The following is a 21728-nucleotide window of genomic DNA, read 5'->3' on the forward strand; positions in this document are numbered from 1 at the left end:
CCTGTGTTTAGTCTGTCAGGTATGACTGGCTGAGCTTGAGCGCATGTTTGCCAGAAAATTAAAGGGACAACATTCCATTTTCTGATGTTCTTTTGAAGGCCACGGGTGAGCTAGAACGTTTTCCAGATTACCTTTTTGTGGGAGAATTGGGGTGTACGCTGGAGTTGGTACAAGCGTATGCGAAGAACAGATAGAGTACCCGTATAATTACATTTTACATCAAGGTATTTGAAAGTGTTTAACGTTTGTAAGAAGTACGTATCTCACTGGTAGCCCTTCGCACAATTTAATGTGTAAGGAAAGAAGTAACTTTCTGTTTAAAAAGGGTGGCGACTCGTGTTCTAAGCAATATCCGCGAATGCCCGGGGGGCTTCGCTTTACTCGACACGCTGTACTGTAAGGGAGCGTAGCGACGTCACCGTCTCTTAACCAATGGGAGCAGAGGTGGGTGTGAACCTGCGTCTGTACTGTATTTATAGATCCGCGCCAGCGTATTATGAGTCATCACCTCAGACGTCCTGACGAGTGTCGAGTCGTCTTGAACGCGGGGCCTTTTTCTTATCCAACCAACGCGTCTCCACCAGCCCGACGGGGATTGAGATGTTCCATTTTAGGCTCGCCACAGTGCTCAAGGAGTTGTTGAAAGCCAACCTCAAGTGTCCCTCGGCCGGGTGGCTCGCGACCCGCCACCGGTGCTCGGACGCCGCCTCCTCCTCCTCCGCCGGATTCAAGCTTCTCAATGGCTCCGCGTCCCGGGTGACGTACCCGGCGGCGTACCTCCACGTCCGGCCGTACTGCGTGAAGGCGGAGGGCGATCTGAAATTGGATGAACCGAAGAAAAAGGACGACGGCGTCGAGGCGGCCGCTGACAAGTACGCTTTGCTTCTTTTAGCTTCGCACTCGGGGTCTGCAGCTCAATGACAGGATGTTCGCGCTGATGGCATCCCCCTTCTCTACTTTCGCTATTACACACAAAGGGAACCTGAATGAATCTGAAACGAGCCGCTTTTATGAAGCCTTATCGCGAACACAAATCCACATGCGCATGAATCGACTGCTGCTAATACCTAGCTATGACGTTGTAACGGCACATATAGCTCTTGGCCATCACGCCGCCTTAAAATGCGAACTGGGACTCGGTTGCTGTTTAAAAAAATGTCGTGAACTTCCCTTTACACCTTACGTGTGTGGAATTAGATCCTACAGAGTTAGAAGATTCAACCAAATAGCACATTCAAACTGTACAGTACCTGGTGATAGAAACGCACCAGAAACTCGAGTCAAAAGCAACAGTTTTGTTAGATATGCGATTAACAGGACAGGAACGTATTTAGTTACTACAGATGAAAACTAGACCAAAATACACAGACAAAAAAAGTGAAAAAGGATGTCAATGAAAGGCGGCAAAATGAATGTCTGTAGATTGATTCAGCCAGACCATAACCTTGCATCACCTTCACATCTAGCCCCCACAGAACTCCTTTATTGTTCTGGGTCAGTACCTGATTTCTCCCAGCAGACTATTGTGGTCTTGTTTTCATGCGGAGATTCACCCCATACTCGTTTGTAGTTTCCGCTGCCTTTTGATATTTCACTTAGCAGAAAATAACAACAAGTAAATTACAACCTGGACGAACAAGTAGGCCAAGCTTCGTCTTAGGTGCGGCCAAGCTTCGTCGTAGGTGCAAGCCCCGAGGTATGTGAAAGAATAACATTTTGTAGATTGCTAATAAAAAAAAGTGCGTGCGGTGCAGGTGGTTAATGTGCAATGAAAAGCAGGATTATGTAAGTCATTTTGACCATAAACACGAGAGCGTTTTCATTTCTTCCTCTTTTTCCATTCTCATTCATCCATGCTCGTAAAGAAGCGGGGTGAAAAGAGAGAAACATAGCGGTATATGCTAACACACAAGTTAAAACCGCGAGTGACATTGTTTACCAAACAAGAGAGCGTTGTGGGAAGCCGGCGAGCCGGCATTTAGGACACGAGACTGCCTCCTTAATGTTGGACACAGTGCCGAGTGGCTAAATACAGCAGGTTCACCCACTTAAAATCCCAGGGAGCTATCTTGAAAGTTAATTGAGACTGGAGCCAAATGGTAGATTAGCTTACCAGTCGATGCTCATTCCGGGGGAGTTATCACGCAACGCAGAGGAGGGCTGTTCACATAAAAGCTTAGAGCTTGTAGGAGCAAAATCAACTCATTCGTGATGACAAAGTTACATATAGACCACAAAAAAAAAAAAGATTCTGAAAAGAAACCATCGGTAACTTGAAGTGAAAGAAAATTGGACGCTGCTGAGAATGAGAATGTCGTCAACTGTAGAAAATGGCCGACCCAAACGATGACCGAATCAGTTTCAAAAAAGTTACAATCGTAATCAGTACAATTTGTTTTGTAATGGGCTTTAATGTAAAACCAAATTTTATCACATAAAATTTGACTAATGGGAACCATCAATAGAATAATCGATTCAAAAAGTATTTGCTAAAAGAATAAGTAGTTTAAGAATCAACTCCTCCCTTAAAACGAGATCACACAAGCGACGAGAAGCCAACCAGTCAATCTTCAGACGCAAACCCGATGGAGTATGTGTTGAACTTCCTCACCAGATTTGTGAAAGTGACTTTCTTCACATCTCTCTAAAGTCTTTTTTTAAATATATAGCTATTATTTTTTGGGGGGGGGGGGGTGAACTGCTAGTTGTTGTTTTAAACAAGCAGTGGATCATGTTGATTTTGGCAAACCAAACTTGAGTGAGTAGTAAGCCGACTAATTGGTGTGTTACGGCCCCCGTGTGACCGAAAAGGATTACCGAGTCCAAACAGAACCAAAGGCCTCGTGACAATGCGATACATCGCAGACGGAAATAGAAAAGGAGAAGCAACTGTTGACAAGTGGCTCGCTGGCACGGCGTGGGTGTTAACTGGAGGGATTTGCTATGACATGTCGGAAACGCATTTGAAACCAGTCGCACGCGCTCGGGAGAAGCCAGAACGGCGCTAATGATTTGACGTTAAATCATCAACGGACCGATGAATCCTCCTGTTTCTGTTACGGTTCACACTCATGCGATTTCAATCAACCTTTTCCAAGAGTGTCTCCCTCCTCCGATTCAATCGATCAGCTCATCAGCAAACTTTGTAGAATAGCGATAACCATCCCGATTGTTTGAAGCTCATGTGCTGGAGGAGGGAGACCTCAAAGACTGGCTGGACGGTTTTTTTTTTTCCCGGGACGGGACTTGGGTACTTGGGCAGTATAAGACCCATCAAAATAAAGATGAAAACACCATACCTTAGCATTTGGTCGCGGGGGCAACGGCTTTAGCAGGGAAGCCCAGACTTCTTCCAGCTCTTCCCGGGAAGCCAATTGGGAGTCATCGTCTCTCCGGGCTCATCCCCCGGGGGGCCTCCTGCTGGTGCGACATGCCTGGAGCATCTGACATTTTCTTTTTCAAACACACACACAAGTCAATCCTGGCATGTGCAAACAGACACTTCCAGTAGATAGACACTGCTTGCACGCTCACCTTGAACAGCGCGGGATGTTTGCACATTTCTTACACTTCATGTGATATGCAGGAGGGGGGGGGGAAATCAATACTTCCAGTGGAGAAGAACGTCTCACGCATGTGCAACACGGGCACTCGGGAAGCAGTTTGCCGAGTGCTTTCTTCGTGCATTAGCTGCGCACGCCGACTCGCTACCGCTTCGGCGTTGGCCGACAGATGCCGTGTACTGTCATTATTGCCCGCTCGTTGAATTAGATACACAGAAGTGCTTTGTGGGTCCTAGTACACAAAGTTACCTCGATGGTTGGCTGGAGTGACGTGACACGGCGTGCAGAATGCCGAATGTGTCACGCGAGCAAAAATGCGACATTGAATGATGCAGTACGTCGCTGTCCCGAGAAAAACAATTTATGTATATCCTACGTCATTACTTTTAGCCCTCAAACAGGACAACTTTTCTCTCTTATTTTGAAAGTGTTAGTCAGGCTCCGGGCGGCCCGGTAGTCCAGTGGTTAGCACGTGGGCTTCACAGTGCAGAGGTACCGGGTTCGATTCCAGCTCCGGCCTCCCTGTGTGGAGTTTGCATGTTCTCCCCGGGCCTGCGTGGGTTTTCTCCGGGTGCTCCGGTTTCCTCCCACATTCCAAAAATATGCGTGGCAGGCTGATTGGACGTTCTAAATTGTCCCTAGGTGTGAGTGCGAATGGTTGTTCGTTTCTGTGTGCCCTGCGATTGGCTGGCAACCGATTCAGGGTGTCCCCCGCCTACTGCCCAAAGACAGTTGGGATAGGCTCCAGCACCCCCCGCGACCCCCGTGAGGATCAAGCGGCTCGGAAGATGAATGAATGAATAGTCAGGCTCCCTCTAGTGGTACGCGAAAGAATAACAGCCAAGTTCATCAGTCCAAAACATTTGCATTTTATCCTCAGAAACGGTTTTGAAGCATCAAGATACATTTTTCATTCAAGTTTTATGGACAATTTTCATGTAACATACTTTTAGCAATAATGCCCGTCTCATTTTTGATGACTACTTTCCGTGCTCGTGTATTTTAACGTCACTCCTCATGGTGGTACTTGGAGAGCGCGATCTATTTTTTTCGGCGGTGCTTGGTGTAAAAAAGTTTGAGAACGACTCACCGTTACCACAAAGTGGCACATGTGGTCGTTTTTTATTCTTGAATTCTCATCAGGCGGGAGAGCTGTGGAACATTTTCCTCTCTTTCGAGGCACGGTGCCAAGTTGCGGATCTTCCATTTCCGACTTGGCCGCCGTGACATGATCAGCGTGTGAACGGGACTACAATGTTGACTCTATTAATCCGAGCGTCACACACTATTTGGCAGGGCAAAGGGCCAGAGAATGCCCGGAATTCAGACTTGGTCAATTCGGACACTTTTATGGGCAAAACCTCCATGAGTGAAATTGCAATCGATATCATGTTAGGAAAGGATTTGCCATTTGCCTTCTCGAAAGTTTTGCGCTCCAAACGGCTTCCGTCAAGCCAACAAGTAGCCGAAAGGTTTATTCCTTTACAACGGTCTGGTGGAAATGTGTGTGCGTCACTGATATTGGCTCTCTGTGGTGCCAACGGCGTGAGGAGCAAACAGATAAGCGGCGCTAGCATTGGAATTGGCCCAGTTCCCGCTCAGACTTGGCGCTTCCACGCCGTCGCCGAGCCGCGAGCCGGATTGTCTTTTACTGCCGCGTTATGAACATGACAAATGGTAACGAGATAAGAGACTCATACACGGTTGCCGTTTTTCCCAACGTAGGAGAAGAAATGCCGGCATCCTGCCCAGTCTGGAGGATTTGCTTTTCTACACCGTCGCCGAAGGTCAAGAAACTGTTCCGGTGCATAAATTCCTCACGGTAAGTCCTGCCGTTGCTTTCGTATATATATTTTCGTATGTATATATATATTTATTTGTTAGGAGTGAACCAAATGCCGTTTGTTGTCTCACATTTCCAGGCTCTTAAAAGCACAGGACTTCGCACCGGAGATCCCAGACTCAAGGAATGCATGGAAACGCTCAAAGCGACTTTAAAGACCACTCCGGACGACGTCACGTTGGACAGGCACCAGTTCAAGAAGTGAGTGGCCGCGACTGGCAGCATTTCCCCGAGTTGAGAGGGAAACCCGATGCAACGACTGCATTGCAAGGCAATATTGTTTCATGAAGCACTCTGGAATGTTGACACAACAAGGCCCACGAGGCCAAAGGCGACGCGGCAACACGCCGTCTCAATATGGCTTCATGGTAGCCGAACCGATGAAGTGCCATATTGTCGATGAAGCGTCTTCATCGACAAACCCGACGCAAAGTTTGTCGCACGTCAAGGGGTTGCAAACTCGACTGGCAAACTTCTTTTTTCTTTTTGCATGCGGTGGCCGCGTTTGAGCATGCCGTCTGTTTGTGGTTCTCGTTCATCAGGTGTGTCCAGAGCAACATTGTCCTGCTCACGCAGGCCTTCCGCAAGAAGTTCGTCATCCCCGACTTCCAGTCCTTCTCCTCCCGCATTGATGAGCTATACGAGAGTGCCAAATCGCTCTCTGAAGGGCAGGTTTGTCCTTTGTCACTTCACTCGTTGCTTCATTCGCGAGGCTTCGGACAAAAGCGTGTCGAGTTAGGCGAGGCTTTCTTTTCTCTCCACTGTGTCGACGAAACGCTTTTGGAAGCTTTCTTTTCTCCATCCGCATGACCACGCATTAAATTTGGCCATGGCCGCCGTTGATCAATCATGACTCCCGTCCGCTTGTCACGTGGTTCTTGTGGTTGGCGTCCCGACGCGGAGGTGTCACCTTTCCAGCGATCCTCAAATTTCCGGGCGCGTTAACTTGATTTTCTCTCTTCCTTCAGGTCGCCGATTACATTCCTCAACTGGCCAAGTTCAGTCCGGACATGTGGGCCGTCTCTTTGTGCACGGTGGATGGCCAGAGGTGAGGCAAGCGCCCCCCACCGAGTATCGAGGGGAGGAAAAACGGGGGCCTGCTTAAACGATGTGTTTCGGTTGTTTTTTTGTGCCCATGGCGGAGCCCTTCGGCTGACTTTGAAATGCCCGTCTGTCGTAGGCACACGGTGGGCGACACCAAGGTGCCCTTCTGTCTGCAGTCATGCGTGAAGCCTCTCAAGTACGCGGTGGCCGTGCACGACCACGGCACCGAATACGTGCACAGTTTCATCGGGAAGGAGCCCAGCGGGCTGCGCTTTAACAAGCTCTTTCTGGATGAAGACGGTGGGTCCACTCAGCCTTTTTACCGTCAAGCTTTTATTCATTCATCTTCCGAGCCGCTTGATCCTCACGAGGGTCGCGGGGGGTGCCGGAGCCTATCCCAGCTGTCTTCGGGGAGTAGGCGGGGGACACCCTGAATCGGTTGCCGGCCAATCGCAGGGCACACGGAAACGAACAACCATTCGCACTCACACTCACACCTAGGGACAATTTAGAGTGTTCAATCAGCCTGCCACGCATGTTTTTGGAATGTGGGAGGAAACCGGAGCACCCGGAGAAAACCCACGCAGGGCCGGGGAGAACATGCAAACTCCACACAAGGAGGCCGGAGCTGGAATCGAACCCGGTACCTCTGCACTGTGAAGCCCACGTGCTAACCACTGGACTACCGGGCCGCCCTACCGTCAAGCTTTGAGGCTGAAATGGCCTCAGATAACTAACAACCAATCGTGGCTCAGCTTCGGAAAACACTTGGGCTGCGATTGCCTGAAATCTGAGCAACTGCAATGTCATTTTTTGCCGACAAAATGGCCGCCCCATCTGACTGTTAAAAGACGGGTGGATTTTGCGACTTAGCTCATATTCCACTCATATCAATCAGAATGCCGTGATTGTAAGCGCGGCTTGTGCATATTACTATCAAAACATTTTGTGGCTCGCTACTCGGCGGGAATACCTCCATGACACTTTGCCAGCGCTGTTGCGCAAGGAGATCACATAGTTGAGGAATTCACTGTGACGCAACTCGTCCAAAAAGTGGACTTTCCTGCCGCGAGGGACCGGCATAACCGCATAATTTTGGACGGCGCTGTCACCGTGCGTGAAGCTGCCGGCAAATGATTAACGGTCAAACAAACTCTGGATCTTTGTCGCTTTACGAGCTTGTTTTGCACCGTACGGCATCTTGTTTTCAGTCGCGCTCGCTTCCAGGGCAAGTTCATTTGCTCACATATTAACTGAGCTATCGTTGTTTTTGCAGATAAGCCCCACAACCCCATGGTGAACGCCGGCGCGATTGTGTGTACTTCCCTGATAAAGGTAAAAACAAGACACCGCTTTTCTTTTTTTTTTGTCCTCACTTCACTTCACTTGGTGTCAATGTTCAAAAAATGTTGTTCCAAAGGACTTTACTTGACTCATATCGACAATCTTGCGGTCACGATCAAATTGAAACCCTATGCCAGGCATTTCCAAAGTCCGGCCCGCGGGCCAAATCCGGCCCGCGGTCGAATTTCATCCGGCCCTCGGCCCCCGTCATAAAATCAGTGCCGTCTGGCCCGCGGGTTGGGCGCAATGGAACACGTGTTGCATTGACTGAGGTCTCGTAGACTGGCGAGTGATGTTTCATAGAGTACTGCTTCCCTCTAGTGGCTAAATGAGTAATAGCATTCACTAAATGAGTAATAGCATTTAGACACTAGAGGGCATCACTCACGAGTTAACAAGACATCGCTCCGTGTTTATATTGACTGATGTGTCATATTTCAAATTCCTGTTTCAAAAGAAATTCTTAAGATTGTTGAAATTAAAATAAAAATGGAAATGTGAAACAGACTGGCTTACTAAAATTTGTTGAACAATATTGTTGTTCAATGTAAAGAATGTCAGCCAAGGTCGGCCCCCCGACATTTTACCACATAAAATCTGGCCCCCTTGGCAAAAAGTTTGGACACCCCTGCCCTATGCCATAAATGCCGCCGCGGTGTTGCCGCGCCCTCCGTCCGACCGAATCGTTGGACTTATCGCGTCTTGCCAAAGAATTTCCAACCCTCGTCCGCTGTGACGTCTTGTTGTGATGATGAAAACCGGATTGACTGCATGTTTCAAGTGACCCAATTACAATTGTGTTTTTTTGTTCTCACGTCGCACCGTTTCGGATGCATCATGGGAAAGAGAAAAGAAAAAACTGGATTGGGGATCGAAATGTGAGGCCAAGTTGAGTTCAGGGTAGACGTACAGATCGGATCGCGTACGCTCCATTCGAAAATTCAGCGATTGCTAATCTGCATACACCCGCGTCTTCCCAAACAAAACGCACAGGACAACGCATCGGACTTTGACCGTATTTAATTGGTCAACGTCAGTTGCGTTGTCCTGAAAAGAGAAAACTATTTGCAAACAGTGGCCGATGGAGTCCCATGCTTGAAATCGCCTAAATCAACAAGTGACGAGTCAACTGAGGCCAGCTAAAGCTTGTGGAAAGTTTCTCGTTTGCATTATGTAAGCGGTATTGCTTTGCGTCTCGACCTGGTGAGGGCTTATTTGCATACAGTTTGGATCTTACTCTGCTTTTCCATCGGTGTAAACGCAGACCTATGCGAACATAGAGCTCGGAAAAAGAAAGAAATCAATTGAGGCAGATCACAAATCAAAGTAAAGACCTTCAAGTATAGAAAACGGATGGCTGGATGGGATCGGTTGCTGCAGAAATTGCGTGGACGAAAAGTCACCTTCCAGCACCTCCATAAAAGTGTCAACATTTGTTTCACGGGTAGCCCATCGGCTGGGGCGCGTTACCGTTGAGTTTGTTGGACAGCGCCAAGAGGCCAGAGAAGCCAGTCTCAGGTGTTCAAAGTTTACTCTTCTGGTTGCGGCTTTCTCTTCATTCTCTTCAGTACTGCTTTTAAAAGGACGGTAATTCCCTCACAAATTGTAGGGGGACCGGTACAGAGCCATGCCCTGAATGGCAACAAGATAATTGGCTTTCAGACTATTTTATGAAAACATCAACATGCAGCAAAGACTCTCCCCAACGTCAGCTTCCAAACTCCCAAATGTTTTAGTCTCTCAATTTTAATCGCAGATGTGTCATGTCTACATACTTCTTTGACGCCGTTTACTCATCTGCGGCCATATCTCGACGTGTTCTTGAGTTCCTTTTTATAATCGGCAAACAAGCAGCTCAGCGAGGTTCCATCAATTGTGGCGGCACGCCTAACCATGTGTCGAAACTCGCTGAATTAGAGTCTCGCTGATATGAGTGGGCGCCTCTGTGGCTCCTACTTGTCTCTTCTCAAGTATGGCTTTGGTGACTACCTAATGAGTCCCGAGTCTAAAAAAAAAAAAAAGCGCACAACGGCCCCCTCAGGAAGACCGTAAAGACATTCCGCATAAGGTGCCTTGAAAAAGTCTTCGTACGACTTTTCACATTTTGTGAGCGCGCATGCATTTTCACTGGCGGCGGCAGCACTTCGTCATCAAGCCACTCGATTACAACTGTCAGCTAGTCTTGGCGATCCCTAAGGACAAACAAACGCACGAGTCGGCGCCGCTCCGCATCGCATTTGGCTTTGAGCTACGTTCAGGTTACGTCGTTCAGCCGTCGCGTGAAAGCGGCGGTTCGCCAACTGTGCCGAGTTGTGGCCGGAGCAACTTTTGTCTGTTACGTAAGACGACGTTGGCAGCTCATCAGCGATTCTTTGGGCGGTTTTGGTTTTCACAGCCAATGAACAGCCAAGCATTCCGCAGGGGAACCCGGCTGAAGTCATTTTTCCATAACGTGTCATCTTTAATTTCAGCGGGAAAATCTCTGGGATGTTTGCCGTGGCCGTACGCCCCCCCACCCCCCTAAAAAAAAAAAGTGTTCCGTGGTGCTTGAAGGCTACATACTGTTGCTGTTTTTGTATGTTGCATATTTTCCAGACTTAGGAACTGTGGGAAATAATGACTGCTGCTGCAGGTCAAATGACGTTGGTAATTTTTTCTTCCTTTTCCATATCTTTCTCCCCCCTGCCCCCCAAACCCTCAACAACCCCCCCCCCCATCTCTCTTTCTGATCTTCTCCAATCAGCCTGTAGAAATCCTTTCTAGTGAAACTCCATCCGTGTATGTTTGTTTTCTATTTCTTCTGCGCAGTTCGGCGTCGAGCTTAAAACTTTAAAAGTTTTCATTCCTATTTGGAAAACGTGAAAAACATGAAAGACGGTTTGTGTGTGTGTTACGGCAATATGCAGATCAATGCATGTCCGTTTTATACTTGGTGCAATGTTCTCGAGGTTGGTAATGGGCAGCATCCGAAAAGGCGGCGCGCTAACGTATCCCCCCCCCCGCCCCCCCTGAAGCGGGCCCGATGCTTTAAAGTGCACTCGCAACGATTCATGTTAGCGGACGTTCGGTTGAAAGAAAGACGCCTGCGCCTGTGCCTGCACAACACTCGATTGCGACACAAAAAGTCTTTGTATTTGCCCGCAATGATTTTCAAATGCGACAACGGGAAGGAGCTGCGGCTCGAAAACCTCTTGTCAAAACGATCCATTTCATCCTGTGCAAAAAATGGAAAGCAAATATTTGGAAATTTTTGAAATGTAAAAACTCCGTTGGATTTATATACCGGAACATATATATTTTTTAAATGATCTTATTTTATGTTAGCAAACGCCCACATTCCTGCTATATCGCAGTGACACGAGGGGCTAAAAGGAGTTCATAAATATCTATTGTACATTTATAGTTTGTGTCAAACTTTACATTTGTTAAAAAAAAAAACATTTAAATCATTTTGATTTAATGGCTAAGCATGTAGCGGGGGTCACGTTGGCAACGTTTTTGGTGTAGCCCAGACAACAGGAGGGTTGAGCGGCTTTTTGCACATGATCCCATATCATTAGAATCCATTCATAAGCTTTTTATTTGTATTTTTTGCTAACTGGTATATATAAGACGTCGTCCGAAAGCCCGCGCAACTGCAAACGATTTCGCTCTTGTCACCCTTAAACACAATCTGTAGTCATTCTCTTTTAACCTGTATGTGATTTGACACCTGTTTTTAAACATCTATTCACATCTGCTCATTCTTTAGCACGTGTAGTGTTACCATTTTACCGTAACAAATATTTCACCCGGTGGGAAGAGGGGAAAAAAACCCAAAACAAAACGACGCTTAACCGCCTTTTTTTTTTTTCTTATTCCCTCAGCAAGGTGAAGGTAACGCGGAAAAATTTGACTATGTAAGTATGAGCACGTCCCGATTCGTGTCGTGAAAATGGCTTAACGAGTCGGTTTGCGTGTCGTCAGGTCATGAACTTCTTGAAGAACATGGCGGGAAACGAGTACGTCGGTTTCAGCAACGCCACGTAAGTCATTTGAAAATGACCCATTTATGCTATGCGATCAGCGGCTCGGGTTGCAAGATTGTCACATGATGACATGAAGCTGCACTGTACACATGAGGGGGGGGGGGGGGCAGTGGAATTTCCACACACACACACTGGATTCAAAGCGAAGTAATGACAGTGCTGTGTTTGTGTAACAGATTCCAGTCTGAGCGCGAGTCAGGAGACAGGAACTTTGCCATCGGCTACTACTTGAAAGAAAAAAAGGTTTGACCTCTTTGACCTCAATGGATCGTCTTTCGGGATATATTCATATGAGACATTCAATTAACTCACTCAGCACCGGCCGATTCCGGACCAAGTCTGAAAAGACGTTTAGAAACGTCTTTGGGAGTGAATGAGTTCATTTGATGGAAAAGTTCAGTTGTTCAATTCAAAAGTGGAACTGGTTGGTGTATTGAAGTTTACACATTCATGAAATGACTTTTCATGAGGCCAGCTCCCACCTCATTTCTGTATTAAAAAAAAAAAATAAAGCAATTCTGGTGATTTTGGGGCTTTGAGCTTGCAAGAAAAATACACCAAATAGCTTTGGCGGCACATGGACAAAAAACAATTGATTAATATTTTTCTCTTTGCCCCGGGAAACATCATCGCCGTCCGTCCCCGGCAAGCAGGCGCAAGATAAAAACAAGCGCGTTAAGGACAATGTTGGATCACTTTTTCTTTGTTCCATTTTTCAAAAGGGGTCATTTTGACCTGCAACATACGCCACGAGAACGTTAGCATTCGTCTGCCGCGCCGCTTTTTTGTCTAAAGACGCGTTTCTTTTCTCCACCGCAGTGTTTTCCCGAGGGGACGGACATGACGTCTGTGCTGGATCTCTACTTTCAGGTGGGATCACTCATGCTCCACTTCCAACTGCCCCCCCCCCCCCAAAAGTGCCGGTTTTGGAGTTCATTTTGTGTTGCTACCGACAACTGCTCATTTCGCGATACAAAACATCGGCCCCCTTTCATCTCGGCTCATAACGTAGTAAGTAATGCTCTCTTGCGCTTGTCCCCCCCCCGCCCCCATTGCCCCCCTCTTTAGCTGTGCTCCATCGAGGTGAACTGCGAGAGCGCCAGCGTGATGGCCGCCACGCTGGCCAACGGCGGCATCTGCCCCATCTCGGGCGAGCGCGTTCTTAGCCCCGAGGCCGTCAGGGACACCCTGAGCCTCATGCACTCCTGCGGCATGTACGATTTCTCCGGGCAGTTTGCCTTCCACGTGAGTACAAAAGACGCGGGCGGGCGGGTTTGGCTTGCGTCGCGGGTCAAATCCGCCCATTTAAAAAAAGGGAGGGGAAAAAAAACGTTTCCTGGCTTGGTTCACAAGAATGTGATTTTTAGACCACCCGTTTCAGACTCTTTTTGACAACGGGTCAAAATGACCCAGAGATATTTGGGCTGTTCCTGAGAAGCAGCATATTAGCATATGCGCTCGAAAGTTAATACCAAATTGTTATCAGGATCTAATGAAACCTCTCAGACTAATTTTTTACAAATATTTAACCCGAGTTCAATGAGATTTGGACGCTTTTGGCTCACGGGTCAACTTGACCCCCGCAAAATTACCGCTGCGTCACGAGGGTTGACGCTCTTCAAACGAGTCGCGCCATTTGAACTGAGCAAGTTGTCTCGTTCAGAAACTTGAAGCGAAGTTAACTTTGTGTTTTTGCCACGGCAGGTGGGGCTGCCGGCCAAGTCGGGCGTGTCGGGGGGCATCCTGCTAGTGGTGCCCAATGTGATGGGCATTATGTGCTGGTCGCCGCCCTTGGACAAAATGGGCAACTCGGTCAGAGGGATTCAGTTCTGCACGGTATGAGGCAACTCACAAGTCGGATGACAATTGAACGCGCCTCAGGAAATACCCACGCTCCGAAAGCTCCTATTACCCGAACATCCATCCATTATCTACCGCTTATCCGTGGCCGGGTCGCGGGGGCAACGGCTTTAGCAGGGAAGCCCAGACTTCCCTCTCCCTAGCTACTTCGTCTAGCTCTCCCCGGGGGATCCCGAGTCGTTCCCAGGCCAGCTGGGTGACATAGTCTCTCCAGCGTGTCCTGGGTCTTCCTCGGGGTCTCCTCCCGGTGGGACATGCCCGGAACACCTCACCGGGGAGGCGCTCAGGAGGCATCCGAATCAGATGCCCAAGCCACCTCATCTGCCCAAACGTGAAATTCCTCAAACGTTACCGTCTCTGTCTAAGCTTGGATTTTACGCTCACTCAAACCAAGAGCGCGACATCCGACTTTTCTAATACAGTACATGCACGGAAGTTCGCATCAAACAAACACAATCAAGCAACGGGGGACGCCCGCCCATATTTTCTAAGTATGCGTCACAAGCGCCAACGGCAACAACAATGCCGACAAAGCCAAGACGAGGAATGTTCCCCAACAAAACGCCGCGGGGGCCAGTGCGCTGGCGCTACGCGGCAAAAAAAAAAAAAATCACATGAATGAAGTATTTTGAAACAAGACACCCCAATGACTTTTTGTCCTAGTTGGGAGTGCGCCACGCTATTTGTTAGTCAAGCGCGTGCGTGCGCGCGTCTGGGAGCCGAGCCCGGATTGTTTGTTGATGCCTTGCCAATTCAATCACGGTCCTCACATCTGTCACGTCGTATTTGCGTTGCAGGACCTGGTGGAACTTTTTAATTTCCACAACTACGACAACTTGAGGCACTTTGCAAAGAAGCTCGATCCTCGCCGGGAGGGAGGAGAACAGCGGGTAAGGACACGCAGCAACACCCCCCCCACTTTGCTCACCCCCCCGGGCTTCTTCGCGCGCTAGTTCGCTCAACCGCCCACAAATGTTTGAAAACACGCTCGAGACGCCGAACGGTTCTGTTCTCATAATATCCACTCGGCTTCACGTGTTCTTTCTCGATCGAAAAGGGAAGGCGCTTGTTTTTCTTCCTTGGAAGAAGGCGAAGCGCCGCCAACGCTCAGCGCGTGGCCCCCTTTTTGCCGTCTGGGAATTTGTGACTAACGTGTTATTCCTGTGGATTGACATGGCAGCAATTCCGCGGACCCCTGGACTATGAGAGCCTCCGACAGGAGCTGGCTCTGAAAGCCCCCCTTTGGAAAAAAGTCTCGGCCAACGAGTCGCACCAGGACACCTCCACCACCGTAGTCTATCGGATGGACAATGTCAGCGAATAGGTCGGCGGCGACGTACGTCCGCGCGCTCTCTCGCCGTCGCGCCGCCCTCAAATATTTATGCCACTTGGGAGGACTATTTATTGCCTGTGAAGCAGTTACTGCTGTGTTTTCTTTCGTTTGAATTCTTTTGCGACGGACACCCGGGATATGTTACTCTCTCGTTTATTTTTTCGTACACGCTCACTACGAGCTCACGTTGAATACGGCGTGCGCAGGTGCATATATCAAACGCCACACTCTTAATCAGTCAGTGATTGGGAGATGAATAGGAACATGGTCGTCTCAGTTGAGTGAACGTCCGCTCCGATATTAGCACAGTGGAATGAAAATGTCTTGAGGACTTTTTTAAAAGGGGAAAATTGATTTTTGAAGGCTCGTCTAGAGAAAAAAAATCGATGGGCGGCCTGCCTTGCCTTGGCTGTCCAGCCAACGGGAAATTCGCATACGCCAATCTCCTCCAGAGGTGTTTGCTAATCTTTACTGAGCCAAGGTACACGTTTTGCCGTAGGGAAAATGTAGCGGGGGGGGGGGGGGGGGGGCGTGGAATACATAAAACCTGACTCACAAATTGACTTCAGAAATGCATTGCACTTGTTTGGACGGGAATGCAGCAGTTTCGACTGTGAAATTTGTCAGCTACGTTTTTTTCGATGGGTCTTGCACGGTTGCGAAATTCAAGCTCGAGTAGAATTGTTTTGTAGTCACTGCATTTGAGATAAGATAAGATAATATATACTTTATTTGTCCCACACTGGGGAAATTTACAACTTAGATGCGCAAAGTTTCCGAGTTGAAGAGAAAGATTAGGGGCGATTCTCAGCTTGTCGTGTCCATTAGGATGCGAGTCAAACATGCTGAGGCACCTCGCACTCGGGACAGAATCCGGACGTAACAAGATTCCTTGGAACCGTTTTTAATTGTGTGTGTGTTAGGGGAGGTGGGGGTACATAATTTAAAAACACATTTTTAGACTCAAGACACCGCCTGTTTTCCTGTATCGTCTCAAGTTTTTTTTTATGTCTAGCCGTCAGTCACCTCAATCTCGAACTACTGCGACCGGCAATACTTGTCCGGGGGCGGGAATGTCGTGCCCGTCACCGCCGTGGCGCCGCTTTTCACTTGACTTTGATTCAGCGGGGTCAGCTGCTGCTGCTGCTATCGTGCCGTCGTGACTATCAAGTCATGGGTAGCTTGTACAGGCTCATGGCCGTTGTTGGTGTTGCGGGAGTTGTTGTTACAAAGGATTCGAAAAGAGTTTGATGGGACGTCTTAGGGAAGACGCCCTCGTTCTAATTGCTTGTCATCATCGGCTGCCTATTTCCCAAAACGTGTTTGTGTGTGAGCGCTTGTGGATTGTGCCGGAATGTGGCGTGGAGGGGGGGGGGTTAATTCGACAGAGAAGTAGCATGTCACACCAGAGGAATTTCTCAGTTGATCGTTTTGGAGAGGGAACGACGTCCGAAATGCATGATGAGCAAAATGTTCAAGGGTTGCAAAGTGGTGATTATTTAAAAAAGAAAGAAAAAAAAGAAGTAATCAAACGAAATGAATCCGCACACCTTCTGCACATTTTCCCGAAATCTACAATGGCAACCAATCCGACTCAAATGCAAATCCAAGTCGCCGGCCGGCCGGCCGGAGGATTTTGAATGTTTTGGTTTGGCTTCTCGACTCGTCATTCTCACTGTTTGCATGCACATTTTTTTTTCCTATAATTTGTATGATCATTATGTAAAATCACAGAGTTGTAACCTACAGTACATGTTATTCTTTTTGTTGATTTGTGTCTTGGGACATAATCAGTTGTATGTAAATTGGAAATGGAGGGTTTCCAAATGGAAAAAAAAAGTTCAATAATTAGCAATGGTTGAATGAATGAACCCTCCACTTCCAAGTTCATCATTGTTTTTTGATTTTTTTTTTTGTCTTTGGATTTCTTTTTTTGTCTGTCCACATTGATTGTACCTTGTACATAATGTCTCCATAAAAGCCACAATTGTAACTTGTTCCATCATGTTCTGCATTTGTTTCTTTGACTGACAGATTATATATATATATAAAATATATAATATATCTGTCTCACACGCACAGATCTGATATTGTTAAAATCCAATAAAGCACTTTTAGCTCTTCACGTGGACATTTTTAGACTTTAGTGCCATGTTTAATTGGATGTGGCAATTAGGAATGGTGTAGGGCAGGTTGCGGCACGTCAAGTGGGGGAAGGAACAGATGGCCAGAAGAGAGAGAGAGAGAGAGAGCAAGCAGCAATGCCGGCTAGTGTGTGTGTGTGTTTGGGGAAGGGGGGTTGCAAGCAGGTGTGTCCAAACTATGGCCCGCGGTCCATTTGTGGTCCATTGTCCATTTTCCAGCGGCCCACAGCATATACTTGAAGTGACATTTGCTACTTAATGCAGTTGTTCGACACTTTGAGCTTTTCTAAATACAAGCAAAAATGGTTCCCTCCACTTTCTGATCCATGTCAAGGCCCAAATGGTGAACTTCTCACATGAAGGACCGCTTGAAAAATGGCCATCTTACAACAGATTGCTCCCGTTTTAGTTTATGAATATCGAGATGGGTTTCGGCCGCTCTTCAGTGCAGGGGCAGATACCATATCGCCCAAATCTAATCACTATTATATAAAAAATGCAGTAAATTGATTTGGGTGTGCTTGATAAAATATCTAGTCAAGACACTTTCAAGTGGTCCTTTGATTTTTCTGTATTTGGCATGTCACACCTGCTAGCATGTTGCTAGAGCAGACAAGAGAACCAACCGTGATACCATCTGCACAACAACTCTTGATAACGTGTTTAAAAAAAAAAAAAAAGTAATATTTTTTTAAACAGATAACAGCGACACAATCTATTATTGATGCTTGGTTGGAGAGGCAATGGACAAAACCAAAAGAGAAGCAATAATCAAGAGCAAGTAAAGCAACTGCAAGTATGCTGTTGGAGAGGAGGTAAACGGCAATAGCGACACACAACCGCGTCTACTAACTTGCTAAAGTATAGTGTGTGTGTGGGGGGGGGGGGGTCCACGGTAACGCCGCAACTGGCCTCAAGCGGTTTCGCGCCACTCCCAATTGAAGTTTACTCGAGAATTACACCAAAACAAAATTTCCAAAAGTGCAAGCTTAAATGCTAACAGACAATGCAAAAATTTTTCGCTGACGTTCGGAGAGCGCACAGGCAGAATGCCACAAAATATTTCCTCGTGGTTTTGCCGGTTGGCCAAGAAGGAGGTCGCTATTGGGTTGGCGCGGGCTTCGCACCGCGGGACACACGTGAAGGAGGTCCAAAATGAGCAATTGTGACCGTGTGGTTTGTGTCTTCAGGTCAAGTCTGTCATTAACTTGCTGTTTGCCGCCTACACAGGAGACGTCTCTGCACTGAGGAGGTGAACCACAAACCCAGTCGCATGTTTGAAACATCTTTTGAAAAATTGACGCGGATATTTTTAAGTTTCAAAAAAGATCTCGATGACGAGTTCTCTGTGCCAATTTGACCTGCCCGTTTTGAAATGTGAAAATTTAGATGATAAAACACTTAGGGGTCAGATTGACCCACGCAATTTAAAATTTAAAAATTGAAGTTTTAAAATCCACATGTAAAACGGAGACGTGTGTTTTCAAGTGGAAATTTTAAAAATGGACCCAATTGGCTAAAAATTGTGCAAAAACTCTTCGGGTCAAAGTGACCTGCGTTCTAAGGTTGAAAAATCTAGATACAAAAAACTCCCTGGGTGAACCACGTAGTTTTTCAGAGAGGGGGGGAAAAAATACAGTCGGGGTCAAATTGACCCACATTTTTTTTTTATTGTAAAAATTTGGATTTGGGGTAAAAAGGAAGATCAAATATAAATCTTTAAATGGCTTTTTTTGGTGCCTTTTTCCAATTGTATTCTATTGAATGTCAATTGATTTTTCCACACAAATCTCATACACCTCTACCCTTAAAACGTTTTGGATCCAACTGACCCACCCTTTTACAATTATTAATTTAAAAATAATAATTTTCGGCCAAATACGTACAATGTTAAATATACTAAACTGGAAGCGACCGGCGCATTTAAAAAAAAAGGTTGATTAAAGGCCCCCCTAGCCGCTGTCTTTTTCTTTCAACTTTCATCCACTCATTGCTGTGACATTTGAGTTCCCCTCCCATCATTGCAGTTTGCTCCAAGGGGAGGCTTAAACTAAAGTGTCTGTATGCAGGTTTGCCTTGTCGTCCATGGACATGGAGCAGAGGGACTACGACTCCAGAACGGCCTTGCACGTGGCTGCGGCTGAGGGTAGCGTACACAAATGCAACTTGCCATGATTAGCTTGACATCCGTCTGCCGCCGCCTTGGCCACCCAAAAAAAAAAAAACGCATGTGGGAAGCGGCTTGCTGGAGGAAAAGTGAAAGGAACTCTCACTGATGCAAGAGCAGAGTGTGAGGCGGGGGCATAAACCCCACAGGGGGGACGTTTTAGCTGCCCAAAAGCAAATTCGAACCCAGAATTGTAGAACTGTGAGGCAGTCTAGTCACCGGGCTAATCATAGTGATTTCATTCTTTTTTTTTTTCTTTTCCAAAATGCTTCATTTTAGTTTGCAAGTTGATTTTTTTTTTTTCAAAATAGTATTTGGCCAATGCGAGACAACACAAAAGGGGACTACATAACACAATAAAGTAAACCACAATATTCCTTCCTTCCCGTTTGTCAGGATGTACAGCAAAACCGAAATGAACACATTTAAAATGAATTCTAACTGCTCATGGATGATATTGACAAAAAACGACATTTTCGTGATGATTTCGTTTCATTTATTTATTTTTATTATTTAAAAGAATTTTCGTTTTAACCCAAATCTTTTGTTGCCCTGCCAATGATAGTTTGGGTGATTTTGTTTTGTTCGGCGCTAGCTAGCCGCTACTCCTCCCCGCCGACTCGGTTTGCTTACTTGAATCCATTTTTTGGACAATCACAATCTGCCTAATCTGTCCTTTTGCTCGTCAAACACACTTGCAAAGGAATAAAGTGAATAAAATACCAAGTTGTAAAAATCATTCTCTTGAAATGATCGCATAACGCCCGCGAGGCGGCGGCAGCGTCACCGTCACGGGGCGGGCAAGCAGCGGAAGGTTTTCAGCCATTTTTCAGACACAAATCCGATCGAGCGCTCTTAGCCTGTTAACAACGAGCTAAAGAAAACGCGTGGCCAAAGTTGGGCGATCTTGTGACTGCACTTGTGCTTGCAGGTCACACGGAGGTGGTGCGTTTCCTGCTGGAGGCCTGTAAGGTCAACCCGGTCCCCAGAGACAGGTGGGTGGTGTCGAAAAAAGTCGACTCAAAAGTCAGAATCAAGCAAACGCATTCGAAGGGCGCCCAAAGAAAATAGACGGCTGGGCGTTTTCTGTGTTTTTGCCGTCTGACCGCGAGCGACGAGCGTGCCCGGTCAAATAACGTCCTTGTGTGTGCAGGTGGGGGAACACGCCGATGGACGAGGCCGTGCACTTCGGCCACCACGACGTGGTGGCCATCTTGCAGCCGCACGCCGACAAACATCGGGCGGCCGACCCCTCGGGCGACGACGAGAGCGCAGAAAAGAGTTTGGACAGTCTGCTGTAGAAGCGGCGTCGTCTTTTGTATTCCCGTCGGATCTTCGGACGCGCTCCGAACCCCAATAGCTTCGTTCATCATCTCGAATTATCTCAGTGGAAATTGCTCTCTCGGTGTTCTTTTGGGGAGTCTTGTGCATTCTCCGATTGTGGCCGTTGCCGTGCGTGGAAATTGTTGTCGCGCTGACTATTTGCCGAGAACATGGACTTCTGCCGTTGGACGAGCGCAACCGCCTGTCTTTGTCTTTAGAGCGTTCAAACTATTTATCAACTCACGCGAAGATGAATGTATTTGAAGCAGATTTTTCGGGATGACCCGAAGAGTTCTTTTCCAAAATGCCAAAAATAAATATATATAAATATATCTATACACACACACACACAAATGTCCTCACTTCGTCAAAATGTCCTCAGTCCGTTGGTTAAAAACTCGTGCCGGTCCTCACAATGTCATAAGTACAAGAACACTCACACACACACAGTCGAACTAGTGTCGCATTTGGATATTTATCCGTTTCCTACCTTGGTCATAGCGCTCATTCCTTTTTAATTGCAACGTAAATTCCAGGTCACTTGAGCACATTTGTCATTTCACATCATTTGCACATCGAGTGGCAGCGCTTGCTTGGCATTCATCAGAAGCCAGGAAGTCGCTCGGCGCTTCACAAAGGCTGCCGTCTCGCCCCGGGGACGCGCGCTTAACTTGTGTCAATCAAGCCGTCTTCATTTTGCTCGGACAAATCTCAAATGCGCATTTAGGGATAGTGCTCAAAGGGTTCGTGGTGTTTTGGAAAAGAACTCCACATGCGATTGATGCTGATGTGCAACTTTGGGTGGGGGCGGGGGGTACACCAACTCAAGATGTTAGATAGCTCGATTTATCTTTCTTTTCTTCTGCAAAGTGATTTTCTGTCTATTTGTCAAACGTGTCCATTCAAAAGAAATGTAAAGCGGCCGCCATTTATCATGCCGCAGTAAGTCGGCGAGCACAATGAGCCACGCGCACTCCCATTTTCACAGCTAATGAGCACGCGGCTACTCGTCATCTCTGTGATTGTATTAAAACGTCCTTTGAAAAATGTCACGCGTAGCCAGCAAACAAATATAAAGG

General features: G+C 47.2%; 1 protein-coding gene across 3 annotated transcripts; it reads left to right on the top strand.

Moving 5' to 3' along the window:
- Nucleotides 1-484: 484 nt before the first annotated feature.
- glsb (glutaminase b) lies at nucleotides 485-21687 on the top strand. Of its 3 annotated transcripts, XM_052081932.1 has the most exons (18): nucleotides 485-872; nucleotides 5289-5385; nucleotides 5486-5607; nucleotides 5949-6078; nucleotides 6375-6454; nucleotides 6587-6750; nucleotides 7727-7785; nucleotides 11661-11693; nucleotides 11761-11819; nucleotides 11999-12065; nucleotides 12642-12692; nucleotides 12891-13067; nucleotides 13527-13658; nucleotides 14480-14572; nucleotides 18350-18411; nucleotides 19229-19305; nucleotides 20258-20321; nucleotides 20480-21687. In XM_052081932.1, the coding sequence occupies exons 1-18, from the start codon at nucleotides 601-603 to the stop codon at nucleotides 20625-20627; spliced, it is 1887 nt and encodes a 628-aa protein (XP_051937892.1). In that variant the 5' UTR covers nucleotides 485-600; the 3' UTR covers nucleotides 20628-21687. The 3 variants fall into 3 exon arrangements, with proteins under 3 accessions (XP_051937892.1, XP_051937893.1, XP_051937894.1); XM_052081933.1 differs by lacking the exons at nucleotides 18350-18411; nucleotides 19229-19305; nucleotides 20258-20321; nucleotides 20480-21687 and adding an exon at nucleotides 14863-15532; XM_052081934.1 differs by lacking the exons at nucleotides 485-872; nucleotides 5289-5385; nucleotides 5486-5607; ... (2 more) ...; nucleotides 6587-6750; nucleotides 7727-7785 and adding an exon at nucleotides 10401-10440.
- The last annotated feature ends 41 nt before the right edge of the window (nucleotides 21688-21728 follow it).

Source organism: Hippocampus zosterae, chromosome 12 (assembly GCF_025434085.1).
Source record: "Hippocampus zosterae strain Florida chromosome 12, ASM2543408v3, whole genome shotgun sequence".
Classification (NCBI taxonomy): Eukaryota; Metazoa; Chordata; class Actinopteri; order Syngnathiformes; family Syngnathidae; genus Hippocampus; species Hippocampus zosterae.

Bases quoted from the DNA above. Each gene is read 5' to 3' on its own strand.
- glsb (XM_052081932.1), top strand. From the start codon at position 601: ATGTTCCATTTTAGGCTCGCCACAGTGCTCAAGGAGTTGTTGAAAGCC. The intron at 6,079-6,374 runs GTTTGTCCTTTG...CTCTTCCTTCAG, and splicing joins AATCGCTCTCTGAAGGGCAG to GTCGCCGATTACATTCCTCA. The intron at 12,066-12,641 runs GTTTGACCTCTT...TCTCCACCGCAG, and splicing joins ACTACTTGAAAGAAAAAAAG to TGTTTTCCCGAGGGGACGGA.